This window comes from Grus americana, chromosome 1, assembly GCF_028858705.1.
Source record: "Grus americana isolate bGruAme1 chromosome 1, bGruAme1.mat, whole genome shotgun sequence".
Lineage (NCBI taxonomy): Eukaryota > Metazoa > Chordata > Aves > Gruiformes > Gruidae > Grus > Grus americana.
Genome location: NC_072852.1, coordinates 95306624 through 95325003, shown reverse-complemented (window position 1 = coordinate 95325003; position 18380 = coordinate 95306624). Strand labels below are relative to the sequence as shown.

Sequence of the window (18380 nt, the reverse complement as noted above, 5' to 3'; positions counted from 1 at the left end):
TGCTCTGGCCTTGACTCATCTTGATGGGTTTCAGGTCTAGACCCTGGGGCTGAGGCTCTCCTGGAACAGCCTTGGGAAGGGCCCAGACCAGGTGTCCCTTCCTCCCAGTCCTTAATTCAGTTTCCTGCCTGCCATTGGGCCCCTGTGCTCCTCTGGGCTTGTGGAGGTGGGCCTTTGGTGGGCTGATGGTGGCAGGGTATTGTTTGGGCTCCCCCCCACCATTGTCTCTCTATGCTCCTTTGTGGGTGTGCAGACAAGTTTTTATCACGTAACCTAATAGTTAATATTATCGATTCTCTCCTTTTTCCAGCCAAGTCTACTAGATTCGTATTTCTTGAACTGTCCCAAGCACTCACAGAATGGGAAGAAGACAGACTGACTGAACTGATTACAAATGTGAGCAGGAAGAACAGAGCACCAGATCTCCCTGACTTTTTGTCTTTGAAGCAAGCATTACCCTTGTTTAAGGATCTTTCTCCTGAAGAGAGTGCTTTTATGAGTTACAGTAAGGATCTACTAAAGCAATGTATGCCAGAAGACAATACCTCAGATGCTCATGAGCCAGCAGTTCAGGTTAGTGAGTAGCTGTTGCTTGATTTGTCACCACCTGTTGGCATCCACATATTCTAGTAAATTTTAGATCAGCCAGTTGCAGAAAATAAATTCTTTCTTAATCCATAGCTCAAAAAAAATCAGTCAAGTTTGTTATTTCTCTCTCACAGTGGGACAAGATTTGCAGTAAACTAGATTCTGCCCACGGAGGGATAGTGTATAGACCTCATCAGTAAGTGGCAAATGCTGAAGCTTTAGGTAGACTCATGGTTGCGTATGCCTAAAACCACAGGGATTTCCTGCCCTTGTGGTGTCTCCAGAGCAGCAAGTTGGGATTTAATCAAGTAATGAGTGATGGAGCCATTTCTCAGTTGATTTGGAAGTGAAGGGGTGCAGCACAGGAGTAGCTGTGTATCTTGCTCATTCCAGACACCTCTAGACATTTTTGGGGGGGTTCCACAGCTTGAAATGCTGAATGATTCCTAAGGCTCCTGGGGACATGGGGCTGTGCAAGTTAATGTGTTAATACACCTCCCTCTGAGGAGTATGTGTCTCAACCCAACTTCACATCATTGTCACTTCAGAAATTACATATGTTTGTTCTCATCACTAGGAAGCACAGAGACAACAGATCAATCTGGCTATGAAACTGGGAACTTAAAAATTGAGCCAACCAGTTAAAATCTGTATCATTTTTAGGCAAATTGTTAAGAACTAGATTTTCAAACCTTCCAAGCATACACAGCTCCTAGTCTGATACTTGTCTCCATCCTTTCAGGTCCTGTTTCTTCTCCAAAACCAATTCTGCGTCAGTTGGCTGAATAATGCTTAAACAGTTTTAGAGAGAGGTTATGAACAGATGAAGACCTGTCATCATTTTAAAAGGGACATAACTTTTTTTACTGTCTGAGCAGTGGCACATTTGCCTAAATACTGATGTTTACACTTCTGCTTTCCAGCAAGATTCCTCTTCAGTGATACAGGGTATTCTTGCAGGCTTCAGGCTTGGTTTTTGTATGTTCTGTTTTACATATCAAGCTGTGTAATGCTTTTTACTATTATTATTGTTTGGATTTTTTCTGGTAGGAATCAACCCCAAAAGTGGCCAGGCCCAGTTATGCCCTTGCAAATAAGCAGAACAGTGGTTGCTATTCTATCTCTCTGTCCTCTGCGCTGAATGAAGAATGGAAAGAAGTAAGAGAAACTGGATCAGTTAAAAAGTAAGTATATTTCATGTAAGTGAGAAGGTGAAAATAAACTGAATAAACAAATTGCTGGAATAAAAGCATTCTCTAGTTAATTTGGAAGTGTTATGTGAAAGATGCTCTAGAAATCTAAAATATCACCAAGTATGAATGTAGTTACTCCTGTTTTCATCCCAATAATTAACAGACAAAATGGATGTGTTACAGGATGACAGAAAATCTCACAGAAATTAGAGAATATCTGAATTGTGACGACAAGATCATGTCATGGATGCATCAATAGGAGGGTAGGGACCTCACGACCTCTCTGAGTGTCCATCTAAGTCCTTATCACAGCAAAACTATTGCTAACCTAAGCTGAGCCTTTTTTTTTTTTCATCTGAACAATGTTTTATTTCATTGTTCTCTCACAATCTATTTATAACTAGTTTGTCATACAGTTTACTAGTTGGCACAGGCGCTTGGTTAACAGAAGATGTTAGAAAATGAGAACACACAAATGTGTAATGCAGCAAGATACTATGAGAGCGCTGACATGCCTCAGTTTTGTCTGCGCTAGCCTGTTAGTCCTCATACTTCTAGTATGGTAAACATTAGTGAAGTAAATTGCTCTTAAGAACTCTTGTCCTTTACCGTCACTGTTTTTACTGACAGCATAGCAGTTGGTTTTGTTTCTGCAACAGCAAAAACCGCTCAGTTCATGGTTCCAGTTAAGTAATATGGTTGTTAATCTAGAGCTTTTAAAACATACTTTAAATACTAGCGTTAGAAGTAACTTCGGCAGTTTCAAACCACTTACAGTACATATGCTACATGGTGCGTAAACTCAAGTTTCCTGCTTGAAAATGTGGGAGTCCTTGTGGGAGTTTTAATGAATAAAAAATCGCAGTTCATTCATACCATTTGAGAATATGCCCTCTAGTATTTATTCCCATTTTATATAGCTTTTTGTCAATTACTTTTATCAAAAATAGAAAAACAAGATGAAAGTAAAAAATAATCTCCTTTTCAAAAGTTTTCTCAAAATCTCAGTGTGCAGTGGGGTGCATATTTCCTTTGTAACACAACTATTGAGGAAGAAATGGTAAAGGATTTTTGAGTTAGTCAATAGTTTTGAGAACTACCTCTTTTAACAGGTTTTCTAGAAAATCTTCTACATGTGGAACAGCCATACTAAAAAGAATGTCATGTAAACCATAGTTTGTCACTGTTACAATGTGATTTGTGTTTTCTAGTTTAATTGTTTATCCACCCCCACCTGCAAAAGGAGGACTGGGAGTTACTAGAGAAGACCTAGAGTGCTTAGAATATGGAGAGTTTCTTAATGATGTCATCATTGATTTCTATCTTAAGTAAGTAATCACAGCCTTAATTGTACCCTTCTTTCTGGGACCTGATCTGGACTTGAATGTTACTGTAAATGTTGGTCACTAAATACGATACAACAATTTTAGAAGTAACAGTATGATGAATATGTAAGTTGGGCTTTTTTTAAAGCTTTTATGTGTTCTCAGCAGTTTAATGTCCCTCTAAAGGGCTGTGATGTAATCCAGACAGAATAACTGGGGGGAAAAAAACCTCTTGGCAACCTCACAGAACAGAAAGTGCTGTTTTAAACCGGCAGTTGAACAAAGTAGGCAGTCTGTACTAGGTAGTTTATTTACTAAGTTTGCATGAAGTGGAGCATCCTCTGCTATTCAGTGCAAGAGTTTAGGAATTCTTCTGATGCGCAGCTCCTACACAAAGGAACACAGCTAACATTTCTTGAGGAAGTTGTGCTTGTCTTACCTGCTTCATACCATCCTGCTAAAGTTGCTTGTGAAAGCAAGCTTTCCAGAACCAGCATTGTGGGCCACCATTCCCTAAAGGTGAGGTTTATTTTCCCTGTGCTGACTTAAACCTAAGCAGAATTCTGGCTTTTTTGAAGGTTACCTGCAAGAATTCCATTTTGCTTGGCATCCAGCATGGCTGCGGTAACTGTGAGCAATAGGAAGCCAGTTAAAACTTCTTGTCTAGAGGAGTGGGAAAGGAAATGTGTACCAGAGTGTTTCAGCATGGTTTTGCAGCAAAGCCACCTGTATTTTGCTATAAACTAGAAATAAATCATACAGTGTGGTCCTCTCAATAGCTGTAGCTTCATCTCGCCAGAAGAGGAAGATTTGAATAAAGGAATTTAATGCAATCATTGCAGAAACCACTCTGCTTTTAAAATTTGTTAGACTTCCCACATTCTCAGTTTTTGTTGTGTTGCAAGCTGTGTCATGTATGACTGTGTTGCCCACGTCACTGAGTGAAGCTGAAGGTGCCTTGTCTAGGATGACTGCAATCATGAGAGCTTTGGCCTTCTAAGATGACAGAATAAACACTCAAACTGATGTTTATAGTAAAATGATCAACAGTAAAATCATACAGAATGAGTACCTGTAGAATATTTGTCTTAACTTTCACATGCATAACCTGTAGAAGCAAAATGGACAATTTATAGTGCTGAACTGTTCTATGCTTTTTGTATATGCAGGAGTATAACACTCCACGGGCTTATACTTGGCTAGGTTTTCAAGCCTGTCTTAATTGCAAGGGCTAGAAACCTAACTCTAAAAATAAATTCAGAAGCATTAATACCAGACCGCAAATCTGAGATTAAAAAAACCTGTATTCTTAGTAGTTGCTTGGCTGTTACACACTCATGATGTCCACCCATGTGCATATTGAAAATAGAGAAAAGTTTGACGTGATTAGCAGCTGTGAAGACAACTGATAGCAAGTGTAACCTGAGTATGACAAGTCATTAAAATAGTTGTCCTTCTTTAGCGGTAATGGTACTTTCTAGAAAAAGAATTTAATAACTTCCTTTTTTCTTCGGTAGATATCTGTTGTTGGAGAAGGTGCCAAAACATCTTGCTGATCGTACACACGTTTTTAGCAGTTTCTTCTATAAGTGCCTGACCAGGACAGAAAAAAACTCTGAAGGGGATCTCAAAGTTTCGTAAGTTCATTTTAGATGCCATTGTGACCAGAAATAAGCTATCTATTGATGCCACTTGGAAGTTCTGCAGATTATCTCCTAATTAGCACATAAAATAGTAATCAGTGTTCTCCGAAGAATTCATAGTTAAACGTTGTATCTCGCAATTTAAGCATACTGGTGTTTTTCATTAAAACCTACATGTGATTCATACTGAATATGAATGAAAATGTTATCACCTTTCTCCAACTTTATCTGAATCTTTACTTCAGACATTTATTTGTGTATATTGATCTTTTTATTATAAATTCAGACTTTTGCAAGGTATGCATCATTTTAAGAAATTTCACTTCTCAAAATATTTTTAGATTTACCACATTTCATTTTACATATTGGTAATAAATTATTGTCCAGATTTTTAGTAAGAAAATTTTCTTACACACCAAGTTTATACATTTTGTTTTTAACACTGAAGCACTCTGGAATTGGAGAGTTTCACAAAAAGGTATCATTAAGAGCTCAAGAACTCTGTATCACTTTGTGTTTCCAGCTAAGACTGTATAAAGGGTAGGACCATCCCTCTCTACCACACTTTCTGTTCCCTTTCAACACTGATGTTTGAGAGTGGAGCTTGCCCTGCCACTTACAGTGATGATCTGCCAGCAACTTTTTTTCTGTTTTCATCATTCAGCTTATTTAAAGGGTTTTTTCTGTTTCTCTGAAGTGTGTTTTTCTTCTGTTATCCATGAAGTCCCCAGGTTTTTCATTCTGGGAAACGAGGCCACCTGCACAAAGAGGTGTGCCATCTTTATTGTGTTATGGTCACTGCTGGGTTAAAGCTATATTAAAGGGAAAAAAAGCAACTCCTGTAATATTTTTAAAGATGTCTCAAAAATTCAAGGAGCTGTGCTTGAGAGAATTTCTTCCATCATTTTACTGACCCTGAATGTTCTGACGTGGAGACAAAATTATCCACGTTAAGAATGCTGTTGTGCCTTGATCTGATTCCTTTTTGCAAGGCTTGACTGTCCATAACCTTCTTGAGGAACTAGAATAGCACTCTTAATTCACCATATTTCAAGGACTGTAGCTGCTCCAGATCAGGAGATAGCTTTAGAAATTCTACTTTTGGGTTTGGGCTTGGATGCTTACCTGGTGATTACAGGTAGTTTGGGTTTTGTTTCTGTGGGGGGTTTTTTTTTGATAAATGGATAGTGGAAAATTTGGCTCTGTACTGTTGTAAATTAAATTAATCTCAACTGATGTAGCTACTGAACTTCAAGACCCATTGCTTCTCTTTCTTTACACTGCTTAGGCAGTAGACTGAGAAAGCTCCTTCTATAGGAGCTTTCCCAGGCTGCAAACATGCGTTCCTCTTAAGTTCCCAGTGCTTCTGGAGTCGTATAGCAGAGCAAGTTTGCAGCAAGTCTTCACTGAATGCTGGCCCATGCAGAGTCCCACAGCAGCTTGTTTTTCCATTCCTCCTACACTGAAGTTACGTTTCTCGATCACAGATCAGGAAGGAACCAGAGTGGTAGTAGGGATGTCTCCTGAGCAGACTGAATTTTGCTTTCAGATCATATTGGAGCAAAGTTCTATGAACCATTGGTTTCTATTTCAACTTGTGCAAACTAAGACAGTTGAAAATCTAAATTTAAGTTTCTTCTCAAATTTTTCCTATTCTTGTAGTATCCTGCCCTCATGCTTTATGTCTGTAGGACTAAAAATGAAATGTGCTCCAGAAATTAAAACTCAGGACTGGAGGGAATCTATTTCAGTTCTGGCTTTGCTACAAGTGTGTTGCGTGACCCTATGCAAGGCATTTAGCCTTTTTCTTCAAAAGATAAGGTTTTTTAGACAGGCCTTTAAAAGTGGTATTGCGAAGTTTAATTCATGGACATTTGTAAATGGCTGTAGATCTGTTTTTACACTGGCTGGTGTTTAGATAAGACTTTTGCATTTAGTGTAGTAAATAATAATTACTAGATAAATAACTGCAAGAAATCCTTTGAAATCTATAGATGACTTTTTTCCAGAAGAGTTTAAGATGGCTTGGAAATGGCTTGTTAGTCACTTGGGCTTAATGGTGTGCTGATTTACTTTTTCTCTGTCGGGGAAATTTCAAGAGTAAATGAAAAACGCATTGAGGGAGATTGGGAAGATGTAGGAGTATTAATCCCTATACCTTGCTTGAAGTAGAAAGAACAAATCTGAACAGCAATTGTCATTTGGTTTCTGCAGAGCGGCACAGAGAAGACATAGAAGAGTAAGAACATGGACTCGTCATATAAACATCTTCAGTAAAGATTATATCTTTGTGCCTGTGAACGAGGAGTAAGTCTATGTGTTTTAGACACCTTTTCTGGTATTTAAAGATTTAAATATTTGAATGTTATGGGGATAAAAAGATTTATGGCTGTAAGCTTGGATCATTGGAAATGAACACATTAAATTTTGAAGAAGTAACAGGTGTGGAATGAGTAATTCTGAAGTCTCCTCAAAAGTTAAACTTTTTATTGTCTTCAGTAATCTTTGCATCTTTATTTTTTGTTTTACTGAAAATTGCTTTTACGTATTTTTCAAAATAGTTTTTGTGTCATTATGATGGTACATATGCACTTAAGTAGTATTTCTGTAAAGAAATCACAGCAACTCAGACTGTTAATGGATCAGGAATCGTATTTGCATGGTCTGTGCCTTGGCCTCATTGAATAACTGACCTGCACATGGAAACTCCAGTAAAACTGAATAGTCATTGAGAGTTACATGTGCAAAACAGCTGCAGAAAGAGATAAGGCTACAGGCATGCCATACCCTTAGCTATATTCAAAACTGGGATCACAATCACAGATTTTTTTTTTTAATTTTTTTTTTTTTTACAATGTGGGATGGGTGGTGAGGCACTGATAAATTGCTGTGGTGGGTTTGCTGGGATTTTTAAAAGGAATTAATACTTATTTTTGTTGTTATGCCAACAATGCAAAGTAAAAAAATGAGAGGATTAGTATGAGGTGCCATGGAGGAACACGGCAATGATGGTGATGCATCACAGAACAGTTGTCCATGAGCTCTCAATGTTATAAAAACTATTCATATCCTTTTCAGAACCAAATGTTATACAGTTTTGACGGATTTTCCCCCCTCTCCCCACTGCTGGGCAGGTCTCATTGGTACATTGCAGTTATCTGTTTTCCTTGGTTAGAAGAAGCTGTGTATGAGGAGTGTCACCATCAGAATTCATTATATCACCAGCCTCAACAGTCTCCACTTCGGTCAGAGAGTGAGAACACTAAAACTGGTTCAGAGCTGGCCTTTCCCAGTAACTGCAAGGATGAAGAAATGGATGCTAACAGAAGTTTATTCTCAAAAGGTAGGTAATCTAGAAGAAAATTATGTCAAGCCATATACAATTCTAATAGTGTCTTAATCCTTGAAGGAGAGATACGATGTCTTAAAAAGTATCTTTCATGTCAAGATTGATATAATATGATTTTTGTATTACCATGCATAGCAAGGACTGCAGTGTATTCTTCTTGTCCCCAACTCTAGAAAATACTGGAAGGGACATGTAAAATCAGTGGCTCAGATCCCATCATGAGTGGAAAGTTCTTGGATTTCAGTAGCAATTTTATCAGGAGGGAAGCCCCTCAGTAACTCTGCTATTTGAACATTTGGAAGGGAAGCAAAATTAGTTTATGCTTCACTATGGTATTTTTAATACTAATAATCATGAATTTGAAAATTAAAATATTTCATTTAGGAAATATTTTCTTAAGACTTTTAAATTTGTTATTTTGTACTAGGTGGCAGTGAAATTGCTGCTGCTTCTTCAGTCCTGGATTCAGGTATTTCTAAGGTAAGTGCCTTTGTGTGCTGACAGAGGAAACACGTATTACTCTATTTCTGAAAGCTCTGAGACTGGACCAAGTGATGTTGCATCATCTTTTTTTGCAGCAGCTGTTGCTGTTTGCATGGCCTGCAGCATGTGCAAGGCACTTTGAATTAGCCTACAGTCCTCCTTTGCCTACCTTTGTTGCCTATGCTATGGTTTCACGTGGTTTTAAAAATTATCTGTCAGTTTCTCCCTTTCTGAAATGGGAGCATCTCTGGCTTTACCTTTAGATCTGTGAAGACATTGTATAGAGTTTATAATTGTTGTAGTTTTTTTAAGGTTGTTTTTATTTTCTCTTCTCCCAGATCTCCTTAAGTAACTCCAAAAGGCAGATTTGTAAAAGGTACGTTTCTGTTTTCACACTAATATTGTAGCATTACATTATATTAAGAAATTCTACAGTCATTCAGTTATTTGTCATAAAGCCACAACTGTAGGAACTTGTCCATTTTTTTCTGTGTTTGTTCAGATATTGATGCTTTTGTTAAGCTGTATTCAAAGGAAATATTTGTTTCAGTAGTGTTGGTAATGAAAGACTACAATCATTTTTGCTTATTTCTGTTGTGTACAGGCCTTGTATACTCATCTTAGATTCTTTGAAAGCTGGTTCCGTGCAGAAAACAGTTCAGGTTTTGAGAGAGTAAGTAACTGCAGTTTCTATTTATTAGAAAGAGATGCTGCTGGTAATATTTCTAAGTTCAAAATCCTTTTCTCTATAAAAGTGTACATTTCTAATGCTAAAGGAAAAAACACAAAGAGCCACAATAAATAAAATTTTAATAGCGATACAGAGGCTTGTGTGAAAAGCCTGTCTGTTCTGCAGCGCACATGTAATGAAAAAGTTGTAAAGTGGACAGTCTTTTTGAAATTGAAAAAAAAAAACCAACCAACTAAAAGTAGAGAGGAGTTTGTTGTTTGTTTTTTTTAATCCCCTCCAGTTCATTAATGGAGAGTGGTTTTAATGGTAGAAAAAACAGATTCTTTAAAATGAATACTTTGCAGTTTAAATTATTATTTTTCCAAAGGGCTTATCTTCATTTTTTTGGATAGAGCTTACAGAATTATAGTGTTAAGTCCACTCCTATCTATTTGCCAAAAAATAGAAACTAGACTGAAGCTGTCTAAAAGCTTGATGTGTCAGTATAATTATATTGGAATGCTATTATTTGTTTTTATTCTCAGAATTGCAAGGACTTGGGACTTTTTGAAATCAAGCACATGTTCTGACTTAATGTATATATTTTTTTTATTCCCTAAAGTCAGACCTTATGTTTGATTTTCACAGGCCCTGAGCCTTTGCAACTCTGACTAAAGTCAGCAGAAAAGTATAGATAACTCTAGCCTTTGAAAATCAGACCCTTATGCTTTCAATCTCATCTTCAAAATCAGTGGCCTGCCCAGAATGTGGGGTCAGTGAGTTGCTACTGAAGCACAAGAACACTAGAAAAGCCTGATAACAAATAAGTCATAATCATTGAAGAAGTGCTACCTTAACATTTTAAACAAGTCTTTATATACCTTGTACACTAGCGGGTTGCAAGGGTTATATTGGTGTAATTGTAACTGAAGTTGTTTATAAGTGAATTCTAAGGTTTTTTAAAATAGTTAGCTTAGGTTAGAAAACCACTGCTGGCCTCTTAGGATGAACCCAGGATACCCTGTGTGATAGCCAGGAAAAGTGGCTTGAGTTCTTCCTTTAGTAAAGGTTTAAAAATCTCCTGTTTGTTTTTAAATAATGTCATGCATCTTTCTGTTTCGTATATTGTATATTATATGGTAGAGATGCCTCTGAGTGTGATAGAATATTGGATAGTGGAAATTGTGCTGTTCCTTGTGTGAATTTCTTTGACAGATTCTGTGAAAGAAATTGGTTAAAGCTATTTTAGATTTTGGCCAGCTCCAGAACAATATTGAGTAGTATCCCAAAAATGCATTGAGCTTGGGAGTTATTTCTCAAGTATTTAATCTGTTTGCTTTCTTTTGTAGGTACCTTGAAGTGGAATGGGAAGCTAAACGAAAAACACATCGAGAATTCAATAAATCAACTATGATTGACCTGTGTCCCAGAGTGCCTAAACAAGATAACAGCAGTGATTGTGGGGTCTATTTGCTGCAATATGTGGAAAGCTTCTTCCAGGTACAAATAGAAACTACCTTCCCCTTTCTACCAAAATCACCTTAAACCCCCAAAACCTATTTCTGCACGAAATAGCCAGACACAAAAGCCTGTGATGCTCAGCATCAAGAGTGTCAAAGCTATTTGAGGAAGAGGCAATAAAACCCATTCTTCAAGTAATGGCTGGGGTCTTTGTGTCTGGAGCACGGACAGTTTCTCATCTGTGTATGTTGCAAACATTTCTGACCTTCTAGTTTAATGTTGCTTTTACATTGACACATTCAATATCCCAAACTATTTGGGTGTATTTGGAGTCTATTTAGTTTACACATTTCTGACCTACAGATGGCATCTTTACTGTCAATCTCTTTTTGTAGCCTCTAAAACTTTGGTAAGCTTGTGCAGTGGCCTTTGAGTGGCTCTGCAGGCAGCAGCTTCTGCAGAGAGAGGGAGGGAGGAATCCTTAAAAAGGAAAGCAGAGAGCTAAGGGATCCTCTCTTTCCTGTTCAGCGCATACCTTTAAACATCTGCAGATGCTGAGCTTCAGGCACTGTCTTTTAGGGTGTCCTCAACTCTTCCTCCCTCTGATCAGTGCACTCCCCTCTTGCTCCATCCTTTGAATGGCTCTGCTTGTTTGATACTTAAACATGTGGTCCACATTCTGTCTGAGAGTCCTGTGCATGGAAAGCCTTGTGTGGGGCCTTGGCCAGTCGACAGTTTTTTCTTCTGTAGTAGAACAGATTGCCAGATCATGGGGATGTTGTAGGATAGCTCACATAACTGGAGTGCTGTGATAGATGGATACAGGCTCTTTAGGAAGGACAGGCTGAGAAGACGAGGAGGTAGAGTTGCCCTTTATGTGAGAGAGCATCTGGAATGCATGGAGCTCTGCCTAGGGTTGGATAAGGAGCCAACTGAGAACTCATGGGTAGTGATTAAAGAGCAGACTAATCTGGGTGATGTAGTAGTGGGCATCTGCTGTATGCTACCTGATTAGGAAGAACAGGTGGATCAGGCCTTCTACAGACAACTAGAAGCAGCTTCACATTCACAAGCCCTGGTCCCTGTGGGGGACTTTAACCACCCTGACATCTGCTGGAGGGACAACACAGAAGGATATAAGCAATCCGGGAGGTTCCTGGAGAGCATCAATGGCAGATGACCCAAGTAAAGCAGCTCCTTCACCTCCAAGTTCGTCCAAACAAGCAGGAAGTCAAGCAAAGATACCAGCAGGCATCCATGGATGGAGGAGACCAGCTCCTAGCAAAACTCAGAAAGGAAGCATACAGAAGACAGAAGCAGGGACAAGTAACCTGAGAGGAATATAGAGACACTGTCCAAGCATGCAGAGACTTAATCCGGAAAGCCAAACCCAACTGGAGTTTAATCTGGTGAGGGACATCAAAGGCAACAAGAAGGGCTTCTATAATTGTGTAAGCAGCAAAAGGAAGAGTAGGGAAGATGAGGGGAGAGCAGTGGATATTGTCGACCTGGTCTTCAGTGAGGCCTTTGATACTGTCTCCCATAAGATCCTCATAGAGAAGCTGATGGAGTATGGGCTGGATGAGCAGACAGTGAGTTTGATTGAAAACTGGCTGACTGGATAGATCCCAAGGGTGGTGATCAGTGGCAGGCGGTCTAATTGGAGGCCAGTAATTAGCACTGTACCCCAGGAGTCAATACTGGGTCAAGTCCTGCTTAACATCTTCATTAATGATCTGGATGTTGGGGCATAGTGCACCCTCAGCAAGTTCACAGATGACACAAAACTGGGAGGAGTGGCTGATAGCACTAGCGCATTGTGCTGCCATCCAGAGGGATCTCAAAGTGCTGGAGAATGGGCTGACAGGAATCTCATGAAGCTCAACAAGAAGTGTAGAGTCCTGTGCCCAGGGAGTAACAACCTCAGGCACCACTATATCCTGGGGGTCACCCAGCTGGAAAGAAGCTTTGCTGAAAAGGACCTAAGGGTTCTGGTGGACACCAAGTTGAACATGTGCCAGCAGTGTGTCCTTGCAGTGAAGAAGGATAGCGGTATCCTGGTCTATGTTAGGAGGAATGTTGCCAGCAGTTGGAGGGAGGATCCTTCCCCTCTCCTCAGTGTTGTGTCCAGTTCTGGTCTCCCCAGTACAAGAGAGAGATGGTGCTATTGGAGCAAGTCCAGTTAAGGGTCACAAAGATGATTAAGGTACTGGAGCATCTCTCCTGTGAGGAAAGGTTGAGAGAGCTGTGACTCAGAGAAGGCTCGGGGGGATCCTATCAATGTGTACAAATATCTGAAGGCAGGGTGCAAATTGGACAGAGCCATCTCTTTTCAGTGGTGCCCAGTGACAGGACAAGAGGCAATGGATGCAAACTGAAACACAGGAGGTTCCCTCTGAATGTGAAGAAATGCTCTTTTTTACTGTGAGGGTGACCAAGTGCTCTGGTTTGCCCAGAGAAGTTGTGGAGTCTCTGTCCTTGGAGATACTCAAAAGTCATCTGGACATGGTCCTGGCAACCGTCTCTAGGTGGCCTGGCTTGAGCAGGGAGGTTGGACCAGATGACCTCCAGAAGTTCCTTCAATCCTCAACCATTCTGCGATAGATGAGTTGAGCTCTTGTGTAGGTGTAAAATGAAATTCTTTACCAATGCTTTTGAACTGCCTATTCTCTTAACAGTGGGGTCATGTTCTGCGTGCAGAAGCAAGGCCAGGACAAGGTGGTTGTAATTTGTCCTAAACATACCAGGGCTCTTAGACAGCAAATCATGATGTGTTTTTCACTTTGCTTTTTCAATTTATCACATACTACTTTATTCGAAGGAAGGAGAAGGTGAAATATAAGTATGGCAAAAGAATGAAGAGGGAAAGAGGAAAAAAAAAATTGACTTTCACAGATCAGATGTGGTGGTGTGGTCTTACTGCTGAACCTACCAGTGTCTCTCAGCCATTTCAATTTGCTATCCTCTTTTGTTCCGAATTCTCCTCCTCTCATGTCCTGCTAAAATTGCTAGCAGTGTTCTTGCTTCTTTGCTGTCTTCCATCAGACTGACCATGTCATGACAGAAAAACATATGCCTGAGGCAACAAAACCTCATCATGCTTAACTGCTGTATGTTTGATCCTTCCCTATAGTGTGATTGTACATGTGTGTTCTGTGACCAAAGTGTGTCTGTCCCGTTAGATATCAAGAGTATGCCTAATTGTATCATAGTACGTGGAATCTGCCTTGAATATGTGCTTATACTGATGTATCTTTAAGAGAAGTTGTGGTTGCCTCCTCCCTGGCAGTGTTCAAGGCCAGGTTGGATGGGGCTTTGGGCAACGTGGTCTAGTGGAGGGTGTCCCTGCCCATGGCAGGGGGGTTGGAACTAGATGGGCTTTGAGGTCCCTTCCAACCCAAACCATTCTGTGATTCTAAGTGGTGATAACCTGTTTGGTGTTTACCATGAGTAGCTTGTGGTAAGGGTCTGTATATATGTCATTACCACAGAGGAACTGGAATTTGACTTTGAGGCCTGCCACTGTCTTAGGGAAACTTGTTTGTGCCTTCTTGGTCTCAGCAGTAATGGAAGGGTTTGAAATTCTTTCTGAAGGTTGCTTTAGGAAATTCATGCTGTAAATACTCCTTTTTTTGTTACCAGAATCCCATAGTTAACTTTGAACAGCCACTGCATCTGGAGAAGTGGTTCCCTCGCCAGCTGATCAGAAGCAAAAGAGAAGAAATTCGAGACCTGATCTTGCAACTGCACTTTCAACAGCATAGTGGCAGCAGCAGCTAATAAATCTAATAAGCCAAACCCAGCAAAGAACATTGCTGTATAAAGTAACTGGAACTCTGCTTATCAGCACTTGGGCTCTTTCTGCCTTGCTAGGAAGAAAAAAAATAACAAAGAACCACAAGAAGTATTTTGTCTGTTCAGTGTGTATTTATTTAAATATTTTCTTTTCATTTGGGTTGTGTTGTCAGAATGCAGTCGTGGGGGGGAAAGGAGAAGGTTGTAGATAAAAGTGTAAATGGATTGCTAATTGATTCTTTGCTTGCAATATGAAAGCTGTGTACAGGTATGTACCACAAGGATGTAAAATATTTTCATCATTTGGAGCCTATTCTTTACAATTCTGTATAAACATGGGTGATCATTTAGGAGTCAAGCCTGAAGAGAGGATTTTGACCCTATACTGTGTCTCTCTTGATTTTGCAGCTCATACATGTAGAATGAATACTATATATTGTTTTAATTTAAGGATCTAATATTGACTCTTTTTAGAGATGTATCTTTTGTTTTGTTTCAGATTCTATACAGAAGTAGTCTGCACGTGTCAGAAAATTCTGCCAAGATTTGAGGCTGCTGAGTTTTGATTTTATTTTTATTTTTTTCCCTCCCTAGAATTTTCCTCATAAAAATTTATTTCCATGAGTGGAAGACATTTACTTGAGAGTTGGTCATTGAAATCTCTTAAAGTCAAGAGTGGATTTTTTTAAGTATTTTTTATGAATTTTTTTTCTTATCAGATTTTAGAAGAAATCTTACTCTCAAAGTACATGCCAATACAATACATGTAGGCAGTAGATTTTTTAATCCTATTTGCCTTATTTTTGGGAGTTATACCTGCAAATCTTATGGCATCACTTGCATTAGAAAGGCAAGCAGGTTGTGGCTCAAGAACCTCAAAGGTTTGAGGTGTTTACTGAAAAATAAGGCCATTTTCATTCAAATAGTCATTATGTCATATACCTCTTTAAGATATGTACTTTACATATAAGACAAACAGGATTTATACTTTGCTCAGGAGAATTGAGTAAAGATGTCCGAATATCCGAGTGTTTCAACTCAGAATTGATTTGATAAACTAGCATAAGTTGATTCTTGTCTTAATATGTTTATGTAGTTTTTCCTCAAACAGTGATCACATAAAACTTCAATAATATTTTGACATGTGCACACTTTTTCTGTAGTTACTGCATGATAGAAGGTGGCTGTTTTAAGAGGATGCTTTCTCCTGTTCCCCACTGTAAGTAAACTTAAGTGTCATCTCACTCATCGGAAGCACCATGTGTCAGATAACCACCAAAATAACCTGTGTCTCAAAAGTATCTGCAAAACCAGAGCTTTTAAAGCTGGAAGTAAGCTAGAGAGTTAAAATAAAAATGGAGGGCAACCCAAAGATGTGAACATTTTTGTGGCATTGCAGAATTCTCAGGGCCCTTTCCCTCAAGACAACTCTGAAACCTAGCATTTGGAAAATCCAGTTATTACTTCAGGTTCTGTACAGTCATCCAAAAAAATCCCCCACCATTGTTTCTCAAACCAGGAAGCATTCTTTCTGGAGAAGAGAGGCAATTTTAAAACAAAATAATTTGCTGAGCGCAGTTACCTTCTGTATAGCTGTGAGCAGCCTAGTGCAATTACTGTGTGATTTTTGTCTTTGTTTCTACTTTAATTCTGTAGTTTGTCACTACCGTCCACCAACATCTGTCCCCCTCATCCCAGAGCTTTTTGGCTTTCATCACCTAAATCACAACGTCGGCATTACTTACAGGGATAATCTGTGTATTTATTGTAAGGCAGATAAAGGATAAAATGCAAAAATATGTGCCCTTTCTCTACAGCTTTTTAATTGATGCATATTTTCAGTGTTCCCTTATGACAAATAGTTTGGGCTTTTTCTTATGGTAAAGTTAGTTTTTATCATAAAGTAATTTGTTCTTTTTTAGATTAACTGGTTTATAGCTATTTAAAAGCAAAAGTGATGTATACATTTTTCTAAATTGGTTTTATAACGTTAAAGGATTGCCTTTGTAGTTTTGTTAGATATGTGCTATGAGAATGCCAATACATTTGATATTAAAATTATCTCCAGAAGTTGCTGAATGTGATTGTTACCATTCTTTTCCTAGCTGCCACAAATAGCCAATGAGCCTAAGCATAAGCTAGGCCATCTGACTGCTTTTAGGGTATATACACGATATGTGTATCTTAACTCAATTTGTATCACAGCGATTATTTGATCTTCAGTCTTTATAAAGACATGCAGCTAGTTCACAGCTTCTTGTGGCAAGCAAGGCTGCTTTTTGACTCAAGAGCCTTACAGTAGTTTTCTGTAGTTAGGCTAACAGTCTTGACAGCCTGAATGGCTAGCCTGGGAAATGCCCGGGTCCCCCAGCCGCAACCCACCCCATTCCAGCCATTTGCGTGTAACAGATACATGGTGAATGCGAGGAAGTGTCTGTGGAAAAAGTTACACTCCAGGTACTTTTCTCTTTCCTTTTTAGTTGCTAGAACTTCCTAAAGATAACTTTTAGCACGTATAAGACACCAGTGTCACTCAGGGACCTTTTTGCTCATTTCCTGCATCTCCATTTCCTGTATTAATCCCTGTTTAACTGAAATGAGGGAGTGGCGTGATACTTCAAAGCAAACCAATCTTTGCGAGGCTCTTTAACTACACTGTGTAATTTTGATTTCAAGACAAGGAATTGTCCTCAAAGTGTTAAATGTAGGTATATTTTCTGTAAGAGAAACAGCTACATTCTGGTTTCCATGAAGAAATCTGAGTCATGGAGATCTGTTTAAGGTACTCTTGGCAAGCATGACACAAGAAACAAGGTGGAAGAGAAGTAACTTGTAGGAAGTAAATCTTCTGGGAAAACATAAAATCCCCCATAGTTTTCATCAAGAGCTGAAGAAGTGAATGATGAAACTGCAAGTGTGCTTTTCAGAAAAGTATCTGTGGACTGCTGTTTTTCCTCTGAAATTGCAGGCATAGATTTCATTGGACTCCATCTGTACTTTCTGGGACTCACCTCCTAGAATTTGACCCTGAAATGAGCTTGCAGTACTCAGTAAGTACTACACCTTACAAAATAATAAAGACTTAAAAGCCAGAGTAGTAACACTTTTATCTTGATTATGACAGGGAAGCAGAACGTTGCTTCTGGCAACCCCCCCCCAAAAAAAAGACTGGTTTCTAGATGGAAAAGCAGGAATTGTAGAATGACACTTGAAAGGTCTCAGGATTGAAAATGTTTCCATTAATGGTTGAATAAAACCAAGACCAACAGCAATAATTCTGTCCAAACTGAAGTTGGAAACACTGTTCAAAGATGAAGCACAGGCACCTGGATCATCTTTGACTGTTGAGCAAGGTAAGAGATACTTACCTGATCAACAGTTCAGGAAAAGAGGAGTGCTGAGAATAGGCTTACATTACAAGGACAATGTAGATCAGTGAAGTGTTAGATTAATTTGGTTGACCTCACTTCCTGATTTTTCTGCTCCAAATACTTTACAGTACTATGTGATGGAAGAGGTGGTGGTACGACAGGCTGTGGTGGGCTGAATTTGGTCAGCTGGAAGGCTAAACAGCCTTACACCTTGCTTATTCTTGAGACAGAGTTCACCAGAGAACTCTCCAGGAGCTGAAGCAAAAAGTGGTAATGGCAAAATGCTTGGCAACAGCAACCACAGAAACTGAACAAGTGAAAAGGTTTTGTCTGATCTAATTTTCTCATTTAAACTGATGGGGAATTTTGTTGGTGAATCCTGTCAAATGCCATAAAATCAGTTGCTGTAGTCCAGTCACAGGAGACAATTTATAATCTTGGTATAAAGCTGTGTGAGCTTGGAGATAAGGAGTGTCTGTCATCATATGGCTCTTCAGTAGAG

General features: G+C 39.1%; 1 protein-coding gene across 12 annotated transcripts in view; it reads left to right on the top strand.

The window, feature by feature from the left end:
• SENP7 (SUMO specific peptidase 7) overlaps positions 1-17594 on the top strand; it is a 48483-nt gene extending 30889 nt beyond the window's left edge. For 11 of the 12 annotated variants that reach the window (XM_054815683.1, XM_054815636.1, XM_054815693.1 and 8 more), the window contains 11 exons: positions 311-573; positions 1639-1772; positions 2993-3109; positions 4624-4743; positions 6964-7056; positions 7884-8092; positions 8526-8578; positions 8920-8957; positions 9186-9254; positions 10601-10751; positions 14355-17594. In XM_054815683.1, coding sequence (XP_054671658.1) covers positions 311-573; positions 1639-1772; positions 2993-3109; positions 4624-4743; positions 6964-7056; positions 7884-8092; positions 8526-8578; positions 8920-8957; positions 9186-9254; positions 10601-10751; positions 14355-14492 — 1385 coding nt within the window. In that variant the 3' untranslated portion in view covers positions 14493-17594. The remainder of the gene's footprint in view (positions 1-310; positions 574-1638; positions 1773-2992; positions 3110-4623; positions 4744-6963; positions 7057-7883; positions 8093-8525; positions 8579-8919; positions 8958-9185; positions 9255-10600; positions 10752-14354) is intronic. The other variant, XM_054815674.1, reaches the window with a different exon arrangement.
• The last annotated feature ends 786 nt before the right edge of the window (positions 17595-18380 follow it).